The sequence below is a fragment of the Bufo gargarizans genome, chromosome 1 (assembly GCF_014858855.1).
Source record: "Bufo gargarizans isolate SCDJY-AF-19 chromosome 1, ASM1485885v1, whole genome shotgun sequence".
NCBI lineage: Eukaryota > Metazoa > Chordata > Amphibia > Anura > Bufonidae > Bufo > Bufo gargarizans.
The window spans coordinates 404314500-404336041 of record NC_058080.1 but is presented as its reverse complement, the minus strand read 5'-3'; the positions used below and the strand labels follow the sequence as shown (position 1 = coordinate 404336041).

At 48.3% G+C, this 21542-nt stretch overlaps 2 protein-coding genes across 3 annotated transcripts in view; one reads left to right on the top strand and one right to left on the bottom strand.

The window, feature by feature from the left end:
• Positions 1–6983, bottom strand: part of TSTD2 (thiosulfate sulfurtransferase like domain containing 2) — a 36311-nt gene extending 29328 nt beyond the window's left edge. Inside the window, exons 1-3 of one of the 2 annotated variants that reach the window (XM_044286128.1) lie at positions 6943–6983; positions 4133–4281; positions 257–585 (exon numbers count right to left, since the gene is read on the bottom strand). In XM_044286128.1, the coding sequence (XP_044142063.1) occupies positions 257–585; positions 4133–4281; positions 6943–6946 (482 nt within the window). In that variant the 5' untranslated portion in view covers positions 6947–6983. Of the gene's footprint in view, positions 1–256; positions 586–4132; positions 4752–6942 lie in introns of those variants that run through there. The other variant, XM_044286120.1, reaches the window with a different exon arrangement.
• Positions 6984–7191: 208 nt separating this feature from the next.
• The window catches only part of NCBP1 (nuclear cap binding protein subunit 1), a 92547-nt gene continuing 78196 nt past the window's right edge, over positions 7192–21542 (top strand). The window contains exons 1-3 of the mRNA XM_044271306.1: positions 7192–7407; positions 10938–11026; positions 18453–18553. Of these exons, the coding sequence (XP_044127241.1) occupies positions 7374–7407; positions 10938–11026; positions 18453–18553 (224 nt within the window). The 5' untranslated portion in view covers positions 7192–7373. The remainder of the gene's footprint in view (positions 7408–10937; positions 11027–18452; positions 18554–21542) is intronic.

Below are 21542 nucleotides of genomic sequence, written 5' to 3'. Positions count from 1 at the left end.
ACAGATATTGTGCTATCCGGAGCTGTGTTTTTTTTGTTTTGTTTTTATGTGATGAACATTTGTATTTTTTCTGCTTTATCTTATTGTGCTGATGTGACCCACATAATGAGTGCCAGTCTTATATATTTCTCTTATTACGTACCCTTGACTGATTGGGTGATCAGCTTTAGACTAGAGCACCTTTTCCACTTTGAGAAAGGTGGTGAGCTATCCACGTTAATTCACTTCTATAGCTACTCCTTGAATCTTGTATTACCTTGTAAGTTCTTTTGTTTTGTACCCTTTCACATCTGGTAACCAGTCAGAATGCTTACGATTGCTCCAGGACAATTCAGTTGAGGCAGCAGTGTTATTATCTAAAAAATCAGTGCATGGTAAACTGGTGGTGGCATTTGTTGCAATTTCTTCTAAAATCTTCCCAGTTTGATGTAAAATCTCAGGTGCATGCTGTGCAGCCACGTGTTTGTGGACAGTTCTCAGGTCGCTAAACTCTTGCCCACAGCAGGCCCACGCGATGGATCCATCTTGAGCAGACCGAGGCGATGCACATGTTGATTGTAGTTCTTTCACAAAAAGAGCAAATGCCTGTAAATGAAGAACGTTGCTGCAGGCTTACTCATGCCACTCACTGTTTAGTTTTGATTCAGAATACAAAATTGTTCTACTACCGGAAATCTTAGGCTGGTACTAGACCAGCAGATGAGGCCGAATGTCAAGAAGGAATCGCCTGCTCATCAGTGGAGAAGACCACTGCTATTACAAGCACTGATCCCCTTCACAGTATGGGAAGGAGTGATCGTTAATGCCATTGCTCGTGCCCATACATTATTTGCCGGCACCAGACAGTGTTTAGACAGCACGGTCTGCTGCTGGCAAACAATGATTTTTCAGCATGCTTAAAAATTGCGATTGCCCGATGATCAATCATCGGGTAATCTGAGGCAGTATTACACAGGCAGATCAGGACTATCTGCAGGTATAATACAGGCCTTACACAACATACTAAATGCCCTTTTATACCAGCTGACAATCGGGCAGTTATCAGGAACCTGCATTGCTAGGAACTCTCGTTCCTGATAATTGCCCTGTGTAAATCTGCCACCACTCACTCGATGAACAAGCAAACACTCACTAATCCAGTGAGTACGTCTTACCTATAACCAAAAACTAAAAGCCTAACTCGGCCAGTAACCTCAATTGTCCCAGATATTAAAACTTAACTTTTACTATCTATATTTAAGAATCCTAATAAGGTGAATGTGAGCTAAAGAAGGTTAAAACTAACTAATGCCTTGTCAGTTATGAGACAATGACCCACGGGGGTGCACTCCTCTGGTCTCACACTTGGATTTTATATAAACAACCAGTGCAGCACCATCTTATGTAGTTGGGTGATTATTTGTATCCACCACTGTTCACTCTTTAACAGATATCGCTGGCGCTTTACTGCACTAATGGCTCAAGCTGATAAGAACATCAGAAGCTAAAAACACTAAACTCTGTCCCCCAAAATGTTTCGCCAGCTAATCTGGCTTCATCAGGGGTAAACATGTTGACGAGCGAGTGTCACGCTCTGGACTCGTAGCGCAGCTCCCGTCCTGAACTCCCAGCACTGCCGGGGTCACATAGCATTATATTGACTTATGATGCCATGTAACCCTTAGGCCCCTTTCACACAAGCGAGTTTTCCGCGAGTGAATCGTGACCCATTAATTTCAATGGGTCTGTGTACATGAGCGTTGTTTTTCACGCATCAGTTCTGCATTGCGTGAAAATCGCAGCATGTTCTATATTCTGCGGTTTTCACGCCCCATAGAAGTGAATGGGGCTTCAGTGAAAAACGCATTGCATCCGCAAGCAAGTGCAGATGCAATGCGTTTTTCACTGATGGTTGCTAAGAGATGTTGTTTGTAAACCTTCAGTTTTTTATCATGCGCGTGAAAAACGCATCAAAACCTGCACGGGAAAAACTGAACGCAATTGCAGACAAAACTGACTGAACTTGTTTGCAAAATGGTGCAAGTTTCACTGAACGCATTCGGAGCCAATCTGCCACACTCGTGTGAAAGAGGCCTAAGAGTTCTGGAATGCACTGACAGCATTATGTCAGTGTCATCTAATACATTCCAGAACTGTACAGCATCATAAATCAATATAATGCAATGTGACCTAGGCAGTGCTGGATGTTCAGGATGGGTGCTGCGCTGCGAGTCCAGAGAGTGACACTCGCTCGTATGAAAACGGTCTTAGTCTGACCTCTGGTGGTTGTTTTTCAGTTAGACAGGCTCATATTCATTTTGACTGCAAATTTATTTGCGCATGAAAAAAGACAATCCTAGCGATATGCCCCCATTGTATATGATGGGAAAACCCCTTTAAAGGGTGTAGCTGACTGACATTGGCGATGTGCTAATGTCAGCATTACATAACAGTATGCTTTATAAATTCCCTGCCTGCCGCCGTTCTTTTAAAATAAAGACTTTTATAATATGCTAATGAGTCTCTAGGTGCTATTAGAGCGTTGCTTCAGCACCTAGAGGCTCCGTCTATGCACCCTTTGGTGCGCCCAGGTCCAGTTGATTGACTTTCGAGTTCTCCTCATCGTCCCGTTACATAACGTTATTTCTCATGACAGAAACCCTTTAAATGTGCACATCCATCAAATGCATACGTAAAAAATAAGGCTAGATAACCACAAAATTGCATACGTTTGTGTAAAATAATGTTTACTGTATGTCTAAATGTATCTGCTTAACGTACAGCAAAAACGAGATGTACATAGGCCTTTACTGTAAGGGCTCATTCACACGACTGAAGTGTTTTGCGGTCCGCAAGTTGCAGATCCACAAAACGCGTATACCGGCCCGTATGCGTTCTGCAATTTGCGGACCGCGCATGGTCGGCATTATTATAGAAATGCCTATTCAAGAATGGGACATGCTCTATCTTTTTTTTGCGGGGCCGTGGAATGGAACTACAGATGCGGAAAGCACATGGTGTGCTGTCCGTATCCTTTGTGGCCCCATTTAAATGAATGGGTCCACACCCGTTCCGCTGATGCAGACTCATACATATTATCGTCTGGATGAGCCCTAAAATTAAAAACTGTCGAACGAGGTGCAAAGGCTTCCAAAACAGGCACACTTTCATTATTAAATGTGCCCAAAAAAATTAGACAGTCAAAAATAAAAAAAATTGACTAAAACTGGTGCAAAACACTATAATAAATGACCCCATTACATATCATTTTTTTTTCAAACCAAAACCAGGAGTGTTTTATTGCAACAACTGCTACTACCAGAATGCCATGCACTAAGTGCTTAAAGAGGACCTTTCACCACTCCTGACATGCCTGGTTTAATAGCTTCATGTATTCCCCATGTAATAACAAGTCTGGAGCATCTATTGCTATGGTTTTTGTGCCATTCCTTTATTATTCCTACTAGAAGTTATGAATTAGTTGCTAGCAGTCTGCAGTAAGGGTACAGAGGGGTGGTAACCAGTTGGGGGGCGGTGTACCTGCACAGACTTACTCTATCCAATCAGTGCTGCCATTGTCAGACTGTGCAGGTACACCCCCCCAACTTGTTATCTCCCCTCTGTACCCTTACTGCAGACTGCTAGAAATTCATTCATAACTTCTAGTAGGAATAATAGAGGAATTGGACAACATAAGAATAGAGGCTCCAGAATTGTTAGGACGCGGGGAATGCATGAAGCTATTAAAACGGACATGTCAGGAGAGGTGACAGGTCCTCTTTAAATAAAACTAAGTTATAAAGGAAAAACATCTCCTCTTTTCTAGAACCAATCCTGGTTTTGGTTTAAAATGCATTCAACGTCTGCACTGTGTGAACAAGGACTAACAGACCTGTCAAAGGATCAGAATGGATGCCTTGTGACATACCATTAACAGGCTGTCTGGGAGATTTCATCTTAGACAGGGAGTGGATGCATTTGAGAAGGGTGATAAGTGTAGGTGTAAGCTGTACATCCTTCCATGTAGTGTTACATAGAAGAGAAGGACCCACCGCTGCTTATTCTGCCACCTATGTACACACGCAATCACATACCATAGAAGAGGACCCACCGCTCCTTATTCTGCCACCTATGTACACACGCAATCACATACCTTCTTTTTTGCATACACGTACTTCTTTCTTGTGCCGACATCTAGTCCTGCTTTTAAGGTGCTCTCTGGTGTGGGTGCACAGGACCCATTCAAGTCTACGTCGGAAAACCTTAGGTCACAGGAGTCCAGTTCATGACAAGAGAAGATCTCTGCTCCATTGCAGCAGGAAGACAGGGACATTTTGCTCAGCAATTTCACCGTAAAAAAACAAAAAGACAATATAAAAGTAGCTCCTTAAGGCACAGACAGCTCTGAGAACAGAGAGTTGCTTGTTACATTAAAAAACAATATATATATTAATATAAAAGAGCTTGTATTTCTGGTGTGGATAGAAGTTTGAACGAGTTTCCTCAGCACGGGTAAAGGGAGATACAAACAGGGGGCTGGACGTGGATGGTATCACGACATTGGTGGAGGTACCCGCTGCATGCCTACTCTGCCTGCACTAAACTGTGAATGAAGCAGCTGCTGAGGAAAGCATGCCAGTGCCCTCCCCCCAGGAAGTCCAGCCTCTTAGGGGTCGGAGGCAATTCACATTTCTTCTACACATGCAGTCTGCTTCCACTGAGCCCTTTCTCTGAGCTCTGGGTCTGGGTTCCTTTACCAAGGAAGGAATCAGACCATAGACCATCACAGGAATCAGGAAACATGTGTGGGCATTTATCAAACTGGTGTAAAGTAGAACTGGCTCAGGTGCCCATGGCAACCAATCAGATTCCACCTTTCATTTTTGACATCTCCTTTGGAAAATGATAGGTGGAATCTGATTGGTTGCTACAGGCAACTAAACAAGTTCTCCTTTACACCAGTTTGATAAATGCCCCCATTTGTGATTATACCTACTTAAGTGCACCACAATTTGTTAATTTACTGATGCATAATTTTGCTTCAAGTTTAAGACCTCTTTATGAAGCAAATGCATTAAAAAGAATAACCCACTGTGTCTATTTCCCGTTTCCGTTTTCCAGCTCAACAAAGAGGTGTGGCTTAAGTGAATTAAAGTGAATGGGGGCAGAGTAGTTGTAATTACACCTGCTCGCCACGCAGCTGCGACGGCGAGCAGGTAAACAATTTAGAGAAGGCAGTGCTCGTGCAAGCACTGCTTTCTCTTCAAACAGCTAATCAGCGAGGGTGCCAGGAGTCGGACCCCCACTGATCTGATATTGATCACCTATACCAGTGATGGCTAACCTCCAAGAACTCCAGCTGTGGTGAAACTACGACTCCCAACATGCTCCATTCATTTTTATGGAGAACAGCCAAGCAAGTATACATCTTGGGAGTTGTAGTTTTACCACAGCTGGAGTGCCGGAGGTTAGCCATCACAGACCTATACCTATCCTGAGGATAGGTCATCAATATTTTAAAAAAACAGACAACCCCTTTAAATGCCATGGTTGCTATTGACTGTGGCATCTAAGGGGTTAAACAGGCAGGAATGGCTCTTCTGCTGTTTAGGGCTATTACAGCAGGAATCTGCCTTTCATGGGAAGACCCGTGCAGCACCTAAACTAGGACGCCCTAAAAAAAATTCTCTGTATAGGTCATGAGTATCTGATATGTGGGGGTCCGACACCCGGGACCCCCACTGATCAGCTGCTTGAGAAGGCACAGGGGCTAGCAGCAGCACTGCGGTCTTCTCTCAACTTTCCCTAGGCCAGCAATGTCACGTTCATATTTCCTATAGAATTTTCACTTGTACTGGAGCCACATAAAACCTATGTGTGAATACACCTGCAGTTTTTGATGGGTGTGTCATTTCATAGAAACCAATAATAATCCCACTTAATCTCAATTTTAAATAATCACACTGAACTTGAAGTATGTCTGCTAAAGATTTATTAGATATGTTAAATGGTTTAGACACCAAGTCACGTTTTACTTCCCATTATAGTCTATGGCCATTCCATTGTGTCACTCACCTTTGCATTCTATAGAAAACAGTTATAATCCAAGGAAATTTTCATTTTACAATATGCTACTCTACCCAGGGAACACTTGCGGTAAAGGTTAAAGGGGTTGTCCAGGTTCAGAGCTGAATCCGGACATACCCTTATTTTCACCCAGGCAGCCTCATGCTCCGATGCGCTCCCTTGCCCTGCGCTAGATCGCGCAGGGCAAGGGCTCTTGTTTACAATAACACATTGCCGGGTGGAGGCTTCCGCCCGGAAGTGTGTTCGGTGACGTCACCGGCTCTGATGGGCGGGCTTTAGCTTAAGCCCTCCCATCAGTGCCGGTGACATCACTGGGCTTCCCGATAGCCCCATGGAGAGCCCGGTACGTCACCGGAACTCCCAAAAATTCCTTTGCCCTGCATAATTTAGCGCAGGGCAAGGAGAGCATCAGAGCATGAACTGCTCCGATGCTCAAATCAGGGGGGCTGCATGGTGAAAATGGAGGGATGTCCGGGTTCAGCTCTGAACCCGGACGACCCCTTTAATGTCCTACATAACACAGATTTACCTGCAAATGAGCTCCTATTTTCCTTCCCATTATAGTCTATGGGCATTCCATTGTGTCATTACTTTTAGTATGTCCCTGTGTTCTGAGGTAAAAACACCAGCTCCAGATGTTAGCTAAAAGTCTATGGGAAATATGACATACAGGACACCCAAAGAGGGAGATTTATCAAAACTGGTGCAAAGGAAAACTGGCTTAGTTGCCCATAGCAACAAATCAAATTCCACGTTTCATTTCTCAGATCTCCTTTGAAAAATGAAAGGAGTAATCTGATTGGTTGCTATGGGCAACTAACCTAAGCCACTTTTCTTTTACATCAGTCACCCCTTCGTGGAATGGATTATGCTCACCCATCAATATCAGATTGGCTCCTGATTATTTACCAGCTAACAGAAGCCAGTAAACTATTATACTGCCATCACCTGCCCTATCACGAGCCTCCAAGACACCTTACGCTGGCGGCTCATTTCAGCACTTTTTATACACTCCCTCAACCAGCAGCTCTCCCGGAAGCTCGCGCTCCTGAATATCATAGACACCACATTCGATGGCATGAGCGTCTTTCCTCAGGGCTGCTGTTGTGTAGAAACCGGAAGAGGCAGTAGGTCGGCCTGAAGCGTGTTAGCGCTTCTCTCTGGTGCCTGAGGAGCAAGTTCCAGAAGCCGTCCATCCAATCACAGAGCGAGAGTCTTCAGAAGCCTCGCGAGACCTGCACATCACCGTCTAGTGTTCACTACATTTTCCGTTCCTCGGTGTGTGAGGGAAGCATCCTGCCGCAGCCATGTCCCGGAGAAGGCACAGCGACGAGAATGATGGTAAGGCGCCGGGCTGCGTCACCTCTGCCGGTGTGTGGCGCCCGGTGGTTTTGGCGGCATGGCTCTGGAATAGTACTGTCAGTAGACGCCCGTGGTACTACAAGTGCCAGGCGTGCTGCTTCCTTCCTGCTCTGCCCACGGTTACCTGCATGTGTTGGGCAGTGCATTGCAAGCTATTGTTCTCTTTTAGCAGCCATTTAATGCTTTTTAAAATAGAAAATACTTAAAGGGGCTGTCCAGTTTTTACTAAGCGGTGGCCTATAGTCAGGGAAGGTCATCACAAGCTGATGGTGGATGGTCTGCCTCTAGTGCCTGAGCTATTGGGGGTGTCGGACCCCCGCTGATCACCAAGTAATGGCCTGTCCTGAAGATAGACCAGTGCTTTATAAAAGGTGGACAGCCCCTCGAAAAATAAAATCTTTCACACTTGCGTTGTCCGGATCCGGACAACGCGAGTTCCGTCGTCGGGGCTCTATGCCGGAAGAATCCTGATCAGTTTTATCCTAATGCATTCTGAATGGAGTGAAATACGTTCAGGATGCATCAGGATGTCTTCAGTTCCGGAACGTTACGTTTTTTGGCCGGAGAAAATACCGCAGCATGCTGCGCTTTTTGCTCCGGCCAAAAATCCTGAAGACTTGCCGTAATGCCGGATCCGGAATTAATGCCCATTGAAAGGCATTGATCCGGATCCGGCCTTAAGCTAAACGTCGTTTCGGCGCATTGCCGGATCCGACGTTTAGCTTTTTCTGAATGGTTACCATGGCTGCCAGGACGCTTAAGTCCTGGCAGCCATGGTAAAGTGTAGTGGGGAGCAGCATACTTGCCGTCTGTGCGGCTCCCGGGGCGCTCCAGAGTGACGTCAGGGCGCCCCAAGCGCGTGGGTCACGTGATCGCATGGCACGTCATCCATGCGCATGGGGCGCTCTGACGTCACTCTGGAGCGCCCCGGGAGCCGCGCGGACTGTAAGTATACCGCTCCCCCGCTCCTACTATGGCAACCAGGACTTTAATAGCGTCCTGGATGCCATAGTAACACTGAAAGCATTTTGAAGACTGATCCGTCTTCAAATGCTTTCAGTACACTTGCGTTTTTCCGGATCCGGCGTGTAATTCCGGCAAGTGGAGTACACCCCGGATCCTGACAACGCAAGTGTGAAAGAGGCCTTAGCTCGCAGGTTTTCTGGCAAGAAGGAGTTATTTGCTATACGATTGGTTGTGGGGCTGGCGATCATGAGAATGGGGGTTGTGCGCTTGCCTGACCTTTCTTAGGGTACTTTCACACTAGCGTTATTATTTTCCGGCATAGAGTTCCGTCAAAAGGGCTCTATACCGGAAAAGAACTGATCAGGCATATCCCCATGCATTCTGAATGGATAGAAATCCGTTCAGTTTGCATCAGTATGCCTTCCGCTCTGTCACTGTCAGGCGTTTTGGATGGACATAATACCGCAGCATGCCCGTCCAAAATGCCTGATCAGTCGCCGGAATGCCAGATCCGGCATTATTTCCCATTGACTTGCATTAGTGCCGGATCCGGCATTGCAAAATAACGGAAGGATGGATCTGTCCTTCCGGTCTGCACATGCGCAGACCGGGAAAACTGTGAAAAAGGCTGCAAGACGGATCCGTCCATCTGCATGACAAGCGGAGAGACGGCTCCGTTCTTGCAATGCATTTGTAGACTGATCTATACCCGGATCAGTCTACAAATGCTGTCAGTTGTCACACTGATCGGTGGATGCGGCAGGCAGCTCCGATGACGGAACTGCCTGCCGGATCACACTAACGCTAGTGTGAAAGTACCCTTAGGCTACTTCTACACTTGCGTTGTTTTCCGGCATTGCGATCCAGCAGAGGAGTTCATTACCGGGAAGAAATATTTCCGTTTAGTCATCATGCATTCTGAATGGAAAGAGATGCGTCCGTTCCAGCAGCATTCTGTTTTGTGACTCGACACAAAACCTTTGCAAGCTGCGGTTTTGTGTCCGGTCATAAAAAAATCAAAAATTGGATCCAGCACTGAAAACAATGTAAGTCAATGGTGACGGATTAGTTTGTTTTTTTTGTTTGTTTGTTTTTTTAGGAGCTTAAAACTGATCCTTTTTTTTTTTCCTTCTTGATTTCACACAACCGCATCCTAACGGAATGGATGCATCCTGATGTGCAAAGTCAAAACCGACCCGTTTAATTCTGGTATTTAACAACGCAGGTGTGGAAGAAGCCTTAGGCTACTTTCACACTTGCGGCAGAGTGATCCGGCAAAACGTATGCCAACTGATGGTATTAGTAAGACTGATCAGGATCCTTATCAGTCTTAGAAAATACTCATCAGTCAAAACAATGCATTGAAATGCCGGATCCGTCTTTCCGGTGTCATCCGGCAAAACAGATCCGGCATTTGCTTTTTTCACCTTTTTTTTTCAGTCTGCGCATTTGCAGACCGGAAGGCCTGATCTGGCATTCAAGCAAGTCTTCAGTTTTTTTTTACCCTGGAGATAAAACCGTAGCATGCTGAGGTTTTATCTTTTGTCTGATCAGTCAAAAAGACTGAACTGAAGAAATCCTGATGCATCCTGAACGGAATGCTCTCCATTCAGAATGTATGGGGATATGCCGGATCAGTTATTTTCCGTATTGAGCCCCTAGGTTGGAACTCTGTGCCGGAAAAGAAAAACGCTAGTGTGAAAGTACCCTTATTTTGTACGGGGAACCATTTAAAGTGGTTGTCCGGGTTCAGAGCTGAACCCGGACATATCCCAATTTTTACCCAGGCAGCCCCCGTGACAGGAGCATCGGAGCATAAAATGCTCCAATGCTCTACTTTGCTAAATCGCGCAGGGCAAAGGCATTTTTTGGAGATCCGGAGACGTACCGTGCTCTCCATGGGGCTGCCAGGAAGCCTGGTGACGTCACCGGCACCACCGATGGGCAGTATTTAGCGCTGCCCTAGCCAGTAAAACGGCTTTTATGCTAGCCTCAGGGGGGCTGCCTGGGTGAAAATAAGGGTATGTCCTGGTTCAGCTCTGAACCCCGACAACCCCTTTAACTGCCCAGTGGACAGAGGAGAACTTATCAGAATACCTCTCTTTAATGCTCTGCAAAGCTCAGGGGGTAAATTCATGCCACCAGTTGGAGTTGACCACCCTGCTACCCAGGGGGTAGGTGAGGCTTTGTTGTGGTCACCATTGTTACTAATCAGCACCCAGAGCAGTTCGGGCATCTGCCCAGCATGTTCTACACTGGCAAAACACACTCTTTGGGCTACATGCACACGACCGTATGCCATTTTTTTAATTAATTTTTTTGCGAATCCATTGTAACAATGCCTGAAAAGGACATGTTCTATTTTTTGCGGGGCTACGGAACGGACATTGAAATGTATTGGTCCACATCCTATCCGTAAAAAAAACAGAACGGACATGGAAACAAAATACTTTCGTGTGAATGTAGCCTTAGTCTGATTATACATGATAGAAGAAAAAAAATGTTGTCAGGTCTTGACTTTTTTTTTTTTTCTTTCTTTGCAGGCGGGCAACCTCATAAAAGGAGTAAAATGTCCGAGCCCTTTGATATAGAACATCGTATTGAGTCACTGATATTTAGAGTGGGGGAAAAGGTAAGTATTTTTTCTTCTTGACAGCTGTGCCAGTGTGAACAGGAGTGTGGCTAGAAGCGACAGCCATGTTTCCTGCTCTGACGCCTGGAATTGTACAAAACTGTGATACCGGCCGTTTAACCCCATTTGTTGTGTCCCTAGAAACCTGAAAGCCGGGGCTGACTGGCTTGACTGCCCTAGACTCAGTGTCTGTTGGGGCATAATTTGCTCAGTGTATTTTACATGCCCAGATAGATCATTATAAAAAATTTAAGTTTAAAAAAAAATGTCCGTATTAGAGATGAGCAAATCTATTCGTTCGTCACATAGAGCTATTCACTTGCAAGGGGCTGTCCCCACTACTGAAAAAGCGCCCCCCTACCACTTGACTGACAGGGCCGAGTAGCGGCGCAATTGCAGAAGCTTTGCTGCTGATACTGGAGCCATGATTGTGCCTGCACCGCTACATTTCTGGCTAATATGTATAAAATATTTCTGCAAAAATATTCACAAAAACACTACACATTTGTTATTGCCATAATCATGCAGGCTCCTATAATATGAATAATAATAATAAATTAATTTTCTCGCCCAATTTCCTTGGGGGACACAGAAGACCTTGGGTATAGCTCATCTCCCTAGGAGGCGTGACACTAAGTGAAAACTGTTAAGCCCCTCCTCCACAGCTATACCCTCAGCCTGGAGAGAGAGACTGCCAGTTTTTGCTTAGTGTCCAAGGAGGCAAGACACTCCCTGCTACTGCAGGGCTGTTTTCTCCTTGTTTAAATTTTGATTTTTACTTTTTTCTTTTCTTTTTGTTCCAGATCATCAGGGACAACAGAGTCGCACTAGACCTCTCTGTTTCTCCCGGGGTTGAGCTGCGCCAGTGCCGGTCATCCGCACTGCTGCCTCCCCCACAGAAGACAAGGTGGATCAGGGCAGCCCAGCTCCCCTACATCCCGCCAGCGCAAGGGTCGCCCGCACGCCAAGTCCCTCTCCCAGCGTCCTGCCACTGCGGTGCCAGTAGCTGAAGGGGCGACCCTGCTGGAATGGACTGAGGGTGAAGACGACTATGGTGAGAGAGTGGCTTCTCCAGCCCTACGTCCCCCACCCCCCACCCTGGTCTCCTGCGTGCCTGACCCCCCATACTTGGACCCTTCGGTCACTGCTGGACCTAGGCTGGCCCCTGGGGTGCTGCGGGGCGACATTCCACTCCCTGCTCCCTCTCCTCCCTTCTGGCCCTCATGGGACATTTTAGCAGCAGAATGCTGCGAATAGGCAGTCTCCCTTCACTTATCAGCGTCCCTCCTGGAACGCTGTGCTCGCATCCTCACGGGCACCCGGTCTCAGGGTCCCCCCATCCCCTCACCGATGCGCTGCTCTGGACCGGGGGCCTTTTCCTGAAGGCAGTGCTGCTTGGGCGCCCGCACCTCCGGCGCTTCTTCCCGGCCTGCTGGGCCGTACCTCCCAGCTGGGCCGCACTCTCCCGGCCCCCGACTGTTCCGGCCTGCGGGGTAGACTCCCGCGGCCGGCATTGGCTTGAGCACGATGCTCCTACGATTCCGGCCGGCCGTCGGCGACTTCCGGCCGGCCGGGCGCCGTAAATTTAGGTCCAGGCTCCGGGCCTACTGGGCCGCATTCCGGCGCTCCACCCGGGCCTCTGACGTCCGGTCCGCGGGGTGGGCTTCCGCGGCCGGTTTGTCCAGGCAGTCCGCTCCGGTTTCCTGTGCGGCCCCGGTCAGCCGGGTGCCGCAGAAACTTTAGGCCCCGGCTTCACGGCCTGCTAGGCCGCAAACTTCCGGCCTCTGTTGGAGGGGGCGGGAACTTCTCCGGGCGCGAATTCTTCCCGCCTGGAGGTTCCCCGCCCCCAGGGGATCGCGGCGTCGCCTCCTCCTCCCTTCCAGGTTGGTGGCTGTTAACCCTTCGGGTACCGGCCCCCGTGTTTTTGTTTGTTTTATTCGGCTGATGGGCCTATATGGCTGGCGCGCCCCCCCCCCCCCCCTCTACTTTATGCTGGGCACCTGTATGGTGGCACTTCTTTCTGCCTCAGTGAGGCTATTTTTTATTTGGGAATGCATGACATGGTTAAGTTAATGGATTTCTTGTGCGCTGCACAGGACGCTGCAGCCTTATCTCAGTAGCGCCGCCTGTATGCGTGCTCCTTCCATGAGCGGCATGGTGTCGCACTCCCCGGCTGGTGCATGCTTCCCTTCTTTGGCCCTCTCCGGGATGCAGCGCTGGCCAAGTGCATGCGCCCTCCAGCTATGGTAATTGCCATGTGCAGACAACCCCTTCCTAGGCGGGAGGATACTGCACTCTCTCGGGCTGCAGGCTTGCCTGGTGCATGACCCCCCGCTTAGCTGGAATACTGCACTCTCACCGAATACGGTGTTGGCCATGTGCACGAGAACGCTGCACTCGTTGGATTCGCTGCAGGCCATGTGCACAACCCCCTTCCATAGGCGGAATGCTGCACTCATTGGATTCGTTGCCGGTCTTGTGCATGTCCTCCTTCCATAGGTGGACTCTGCACTCTCACCAGATACGGTGTTGGTCTGGTGCACGACCCCCTTCCATAGGGGACCGCTGCATTTTTACTGGATTCACTACCGGCCATGTGCGTGATTCCTTTCCATAGGCGAAATCGCTGCTCTCACTGGATTTGATACCGGCCATGTGCATGACCCCCTTCCATGGGCGGAATGCTGCACTCACTGGATTTGATACCGGCCATGTGCATGACCCCCTTCCATGGGCGGAATGCTGCACTCACTGGATTCGCTGCCGGTCTTGTGCATGACCCCCTTCCATAGGCGGAATGCTGCACTCACTGGATTCGCTGCCGGTCTTGTGCATGACCCCCTTCTATAGGCGGAATGCTGCACTCACTGGATTCGCTGCCGGTCTTGTGCATGACCCCCTTCCATAGGCGGAATGCTGCACTCACTGGATTCGCTGCCGGTCTTGTGCATGACCCCCTTCCATAGGCGGAATGCTGCACTCACTGGATTCGCTGCCGGTCTTGTGCATGACCCCCTTCCAGGGGCGGAATGCTGCACTAGCTGGATTCGCTGCGGTCTTGTGCATGACCCCCTTCCTCTAGGCGGAATACTGCACTTTATTGGTTATGGTGCTGGGCAGCCGGCCGTGTGCATTACCTCCTTCCATAGGCGGTATGCTGCATTCTCATTGGATTCGCTGCCGGCCTTGGGCATGCCTTCTTCCCTCAAGCGCCATGCATACTCCCTCACTGACTGGGGTCGTTCTCTCGCTGATAAGTTGCTGGCCGCGTGCAGGACCCCCTTCCATGGTGGGATGCTTGCAACTCAGTAAATCCACTGCCGGCAGTGTACATGTTCCCCCTTCCGTGGGCGGTGTACGGCACTCTTACTGGATTCGCTGCCGGCCATGGACATGTCTCCTTTCCTCAGGCAACATACACACGCTCTCACTGACTGTGTTTGTTCTCTCGCCAGTGTGCTGCTGGCCAGGTGCCTGACCCCCATCCATGGCGGGGTGCTCGCATTCTCCCTGGTTGCAATACTGGCCATGGGCATGGCTCCCCCTTCTGGGTAGCATACTGCACTCTCACCAGATACGTTGCTGGCCTCTAAGTTGGGTGAAATGCTTGCACTCCCATTGGATACGGTGCTGGCCTTGTGCGTGACCACCCCTCATTCCATGGGTGGACTTTTTGTACGCTCACAGGACTCACACCTGTCCTTGTATGTGCTGTGCTGGACTTGTTCTTGTCCCCATTCATTGGCGAAGTAGTTGTACTCTCACAAAATTCGGTGTTTGGATTATTGCACACTCACTTAATGCTAGGCTTACCCTGTACATGTCCCCTTTTCTCTAGGTGGACGTCCTGCTGGATGCGGTGGGGCCATGTGCATGGCCCTCTTCTGGGCGGAATATGGTATGTCTTCCTTCTCTGAAGTAGGTGCTGGTCTTGGGCATCACCCCCTAGTTGGGCGGGCTTTGCACGCTTGCTGCCCGCACTGTTTGCCAAGTACATTGCCCTCTCTTCTGGGCAGACTGCTTGCGCTCCGTCGCATGCCATACTAGTCTTGTGTGTGTCCCCCCTTCCGGTTGCACTTTGCACTTCTGTGGGGCTCTGTGGCTGGCCCTCCTTGCTGTATGACTATTTCGCAGTGGGCGGACGCTCTTGGGGCTGCTACTCTGTGCGTTGTTGGGCCGTGTATGCCTTCTCCTTCCGTAGGTGGGTTGGCTTTCTCACTGCTTATGGGGCTGCTTGTACATATGCCTCCATTCTTCCTGCGACTTGTCGTTTTTCTCTTGGGATACGGTGATTGCCGCCGGCCTGGCACTCTTCTCTGAGGAGATCTTTCTGTTCACCTGGCCTGGACGGGCTCTATTGTTCTCTACTGCAGCGAGCTGGGTGGTATCCGTTCTCTGTTCAGAGGGTATATTTGGTGTTTCCGTTGTGACGGTATCCACCATATTCGTTGGCCCTTCCGTCTGGGGAGTGTTTGTGGTTCCTGGATGCGTACCCATTAGTTACCCTGTGGCGTTGCTTCCCAGCGCAAGCGGTCACATGGTCGAGAGTGCTGTCTCCAGCGTCCCTCGCAGTCTACGTTGGCTCTGGCCGGATTACGGTTCCCTCGCCTGTTGCCATTCCTCCTCTTGGATGCGTTTTGGTTTGAGTCCTTCCTGTTGGCACCCTCCGTGCTTCAGTTTGTTTTGCTACCAGGTTCTAGCCGCTCTTTTTGAGCAGGTCACCCAACTTCTCTTGGTTGCTCGATTACCGAGGTCAGGGACCTCCACTTTCGATTCGTTAGGGTATTCGCCTCCTGCGAATTGGTGAGCCGGACATCTCGGAGTAGCGGAGTTCTGCTTTTTGAGCGGTCCTGTGGCTTCCCTGTTGCCCACTTCTCCTTGCGGTTGGAGGGTGTCATCCGTCTTCTCGGCTATATTTTCTCTCGACGGCTCTGTTTTGGCTTCTCCTGGGTCAGTTTCACTCTGATGTGGCTTCTGCCCGGCCAGGCTTCAGGGGCTGTTCCTTCACTGCCCTCCCCCCCTGGGGAGACCAAGGTTGTTCATATGGATGGTCCCGGTGTTCCTTATGACCTCGTACTGTCTCCATTGTTCACACTGGCTGTACTAGCTGTGTACCTATTACTGGGTTTGCCGCATTCTGTCCTCCGGCTGGGTGCAGATTGCTTTTACCATTCTGGGCGCTGGTCCTGCTTGGACTTTACCTTCTCGGTAACCTGGCGTGCCTACTTTCTTCTGTCAGGATTACCCTTCAAGCCCCCTCTTCGGGTCGGTAGAACACCTTCCTGTGGTGGCTACAACGACAAGGACTTTAGCCTGACTTGTCCTGGAGTCTGTTGGGAACTGGCCGGGTCCCTTTCGGTTCCTTCCGTTTGTCCATCTGCTCCCCCACTCCGCGTGGATTCGGGACGGCGTTGCTCGGGCCGACGGGACCAGTTTTCCCAACCTTTTTGCCGTGTCACTGATTTGCGCTTACTCGCATTGGATTTCCTCCCGTCTGCCCAGACGAGTCCAGCGAGCACACTAGTGTTCGCTCCCGGCCGTGCTTCGTCCAGGTTCTGTTGTCTGACTTAGGGTCTTCCCTGGGGTTCTTTAGGAAGCTGGGCATTCACCCAATTCTGCCTTTCTCTTCCCGTGATTCGGTCTTCTCCAGTCTGACCTGGACCTGCGACTGGGACTCTGTTACTTGAAGTGTCTGCAGTTTTTTGCTTGGACATCTCCGACTCTTGTCGACGCTCTGTCTCTTGTTTCCAGGAGGTCCGCGCCAAGGTTCACGGCTCCTGGGTGCTTTCCTCCGCTTAACCACGTGGCTATTGCTGTGGTTACTGCTCAAGGGCAGGGCTCTGTTTTTATGGTGTCACCGTTCATTTCACCAGAGCGGTTGGTGCCTCCGGGGCGGGAGGCATGGGCTTCAGCCATGTCATTGTGCAGGGTGGCCACGGTCTTCCTTGCACTCTTTACCAGGTTTACCTGGGTGCGTACTCTGGCTTCGGCGGCGGTTGCTGCCTTGGGCCGCCTGGTTTTTGCAGGTGGCATTTCCTTGCTGCCTTCGGGTGCTTCGCCTTGGTGCTGTGGTCCCTCCCCTCTTGGACTGCTTTTGAACGTCCCAAGGTCTTCTGTGTCCCCCAAGGAAATTGGGCGAGAAAACGAGATTTTTGTATAACTTACCAGTAAAATCTCTTTCTCGCTCTTTCCTTGGGGGACACAGCACCCACCCATTCATTGGTTTTTTTCTGCACGGTTTCCGAGTTTTGTTTACCCGTTGGGTAGTTGGCTTGTTGTTTCCACTGGTTGGACTTTGCCTTTTCTTACTACTTGGACACGCAACTGGCAGTCTCTCTCTCCAGGCTGAGGGTATAGCTGTGGAGGAGGGGCTTAACAGTTTTCACTTAGTGTCACGCCTCCTAGGGAGATGAGCTATACCCAAGGTCTTCTGTGTCCCCCAAGGAAAGAGCGAGAAAGAGATTTTACTGGTAAGTTATACAAAAATCTCGTTTTGCCTAACCTGTGGAAGTAAGATGTTTGACATAGTAACTGCTCTTACGTTACTCTGCTAATTCCTAAGTCTCCACTCTGCCGACATGGGGTGCGGCTCTTCCGCCTGGATCCCAACCGGATGTGGTCGCTTCATTACCTGTACAGCTGCTTTTACTGTAATGCAGCTGAAAAGAAGCAGCCGCTTCCGGTCGGGACACGGGTGAAAAAGTCTACACATTAGCACATTGGAGCCAGGGACCAGTCAGTACTTTGTAAAACATCTTTCTTCCAGGTTTGTAGCACATGTAGATTAGGAGAAATGGTTGGAGAACCCCTTTAAAAAATACAACTCGTCCCCAAAAAAAAAAAGAAATATATTATATGGCAATGGCAGCAGAAAATGTAAAACATTTGCGGGAGATTTACCAAGACCGTCATTTTCTACATATGTCTTGATACCCCTGCGACGCCCTAGGATGCTCCTATCTTATGGTAAGACTCGGGTCTTGTCATAAATTAGTTGTATCCTATGGCAGTCCATGCACCTCTCAAATCCTTGGCATCTTGGAGCTGCCATCGATTTCTATCTTCAATTACCCAAGAAAACAGGTGTAAATAAAGATTAATGTGCTAGGCCTGTTGGCCCCTCAACACCCCTATTCGGAAATTGGTGAGGGTGTAGAGACTCCCTTTGGAACTTTATTGTGTAGCAATGGCATTTAAAACGTTGCAAACATGGGGTCTGCAACATTTTTCTTTTGCCAATTGGTGTAAGGAGATAAGTCTCCCTGTTGACGGTCTCCTTGTGGCAACTGGTAACAAATAATGCCTGAAAAATTCCTCCTGTGGTCCTTAATGCCAGTATGAGCTTGGTACTTAAGGGGTTAAACAGGAGCAACCCGTACTGCAATGTTCTGTTTTAGTTTTAGTTTTTTGTGTTTTACTTTTATAGAGTACCTCATCACTGGAAAGTAACCTGGAAGGACTGGCTGGTGTTTTGGAGGCTGACCTGCCTAACTACAAAAGCAAGATCTTGAGGATTCTTTCTACAGCGTGAGTGTACATAAATATTCTCAGAAGTTTTAAAAGCCGGGATAGACCAAATAAGGGCTCATGCACAGAAGCATATTTATTTGTCCACATCCAATCCGCATATTTTGTGGGGCAGCAAAAACATGTGCACATAACACGGTGTTCTGTCCGCATCGATATGTCCCCAGGCATCCGCAAAAATATAGAACACGTCCTGTTATTGTCCGCATTATGGACAAGGATAGGGCTGTTCTATTAGAGGCCGTGAAATAAATAGGGCTGGTAGCATGTGGGTTCGTTAATTAAAAAAATGAACCCAAAACAGACTAACCGGTTTCTGTCCCAGATAAAAGCGCCAAACCCTTATGGTGAATAAGTAATCTGAGGTAGGGACACATATAAAGGTGAGACACCGAAAATGAAGGTAGAGGTTGTGCTGCATGTGTTACTTACCTATTTAGTTAGGCTGATCAGTATAGTATAGGGTTTTGAGTTTAGGAATTTCACAGAGACCACAGTGAAAGGAATGGCTCAAATGTTATAATAATAATAATAATAATAATAAAGAGAGGCTCAGATAGGCCAAAGGGTCTGGATTAAAAATATTAATGTTATTCCAATATATGGTTTACTCACTTCACAGGGGGGTGGTTTGCGGGATAAACTCAAGACACTAGCAAAACCCCCCTAGCCAGAATCGCTTGTAGAATGACAGGTATTGATGGCAGCCCAGTCACAAGTAGCTTCAGATCAATTCCTTTATTATACAATTCGCTCAATTTGTTTCGGGGTCCAGGGATAAAGACCCCTTCATCAGGAGCTTAACATATGACAAAAAAACATACATAACTTGACATATTTAGCATAAAAATACAGCCCAAAATAACAGGACCTTGCTCAGGGCAGGGCACACTGCTTGTGGGTTCCGGTGTTGAGCATGTTTTAGCGCGTACTTCAGGTTTCTTGCGTTCTGCCGTGGAACGCATAATGTATTTCTGATTTCCTTGTGTTCCAGAATGGAGCGCTGCTTCTGTTTCCGGTTCCCAGCGATCCTTTATGATTTACATTGGTATATGATGCGATTCAAGAAAACACACACACACACACCTGTTTGGAAATAAAAAACGACTTGTCGAAGGACTAAAGCGGGGGCTAAATCTACTTGTCGCTCATGACAATCTACTTGTACTGATACAAAAAAATATATATTTTTTTTATTAAAACCATATTTCAATGCACTGCCACGCAGGGAGGTGGCTGGCTTGTGTTTCAGTCTTTGTGAATCTGTCCAGAATGCACTACATCGCGGCTGGCTGACTTTGTTGTGGGGCAGGAGGGGGCAAGACGATCCATTGAAGTAAATGGCACTTTAGCCGTAGGCGATAGGATCGCAATTATGCCTGCTTGCAGCATTTTGTTTGGACTGGACCGCAGGCATAATGTACCTTGCGATTCTGTGCAGCCGATCGCATTGCAGCCAATGGTTATGGTGCCAATCACTTCAACAGACCACTACGCCCCCTCCTGCCCCACAACATAGTTAGCCGGCCGCAATGCTGTGCAGTGCATTCTGGACAGAATCAGGCCTGAACGCACTGCCTGGTGTGATCACAGCTCCCTGTTAGAGGTTGGGTGCTGGGAATGTTTCTACAATGTTTCCATTGGTGGGCAGTGCGCCCTCCTCCTCTATCATTGGTGGCAGCAGCAGTTCCGATCGGAGTCCCAGCAGTGTAAGGCTGGTGCTCCGATCGGTTACCATGGCAGCCAGGACTCTACTGAAGTCCTGTCTGCCATGGTCAGTTACTCTGCAGCATTATACTTACATGCGCTGTGCCCGCCCGGCGCTCCTCCTTCTTGTAACTCACAGGTCTGTGCGTCGCATTGCTGTAAGCATAAGCAATGCGCCGCACAGACCGGTGAGTTACACGAAGGAGGAGCGCTGGGCGGCCACAGCGTATGTAAGTATAATGCTGCAGAGTAACTGACCATGGCAGACAAGAACTTCAGTAGCGTCCTGCCATTACACTGCTGGGACTCCGATCGAAACTGCCGCTGACACCTATGATGGAGGGGGGAGGGCGCACAGCCAACCAATGATTTTAATACCGGGTAGGGCACACTGCCCACCAATGCAAACATTGTAGAAACATTCCTGGCACCCGACCTCTGACAGGGAGCTACCGTCCGCGCAGTTAACCCCTAAGGTGCCGTGGATGGCAGCGCCGTCATCACCATGGGAGCACCTCGGGTTTAGATTATACCATCGGATCGGAGTTTTCTCCAATCCGATGGTATATTTAACTTCAAGCGTCCCCATCGCCATGGGAACGCCTCTCCACGCCCATCTCATCGCCGATCCACTGCGTGACTCTCCGGTAAACAAAGCCATCTCAGCCCTGCTACTTGCCCGCAGCAGGGCTAAGCTACTGAACAAATGACCTGCCTGGCATCCGGAACTGCATGTCCCTGGAGTCAGGCGATACGATTTCCTTATTATGAGATTCTCATTCTTGGGTCAATCATTATTCTCCTTTTCCTAAGTAGGATAGGATTGTGCAAAGTAGCAAACTGGAATATCAATATAAAAACTAAATATAAAATCTATGAACCATTCTCTAAAATGTTGATCTGTATGAGGGGGAAAAAAAAAATATATAATTTATGATATGGTGTATAAAAAAATATAAACGCATACATTTTTGTCTTTATATATCTGCACATTTCATACTCCATATTCCAAATTGTTTATGATATATTATAAGACCTCCGTGTGTCTTTTTAAAACATATAGAATATGCAAAATATATATAGAATATAGACACACATAAGATAATCTAATTATGTAATGTAAACGCATAAATATTAAAATGTAAATATAGAGGAATAAATATGGAGAAATATATATATTTTTTAAACTATATACAAAAGCAATCTCCTGAGGGTATTTGATGGGTCATTAGTATATTGTATATTAAGGGATCCCTAATATTAAAATAAAAAAATAATTAAA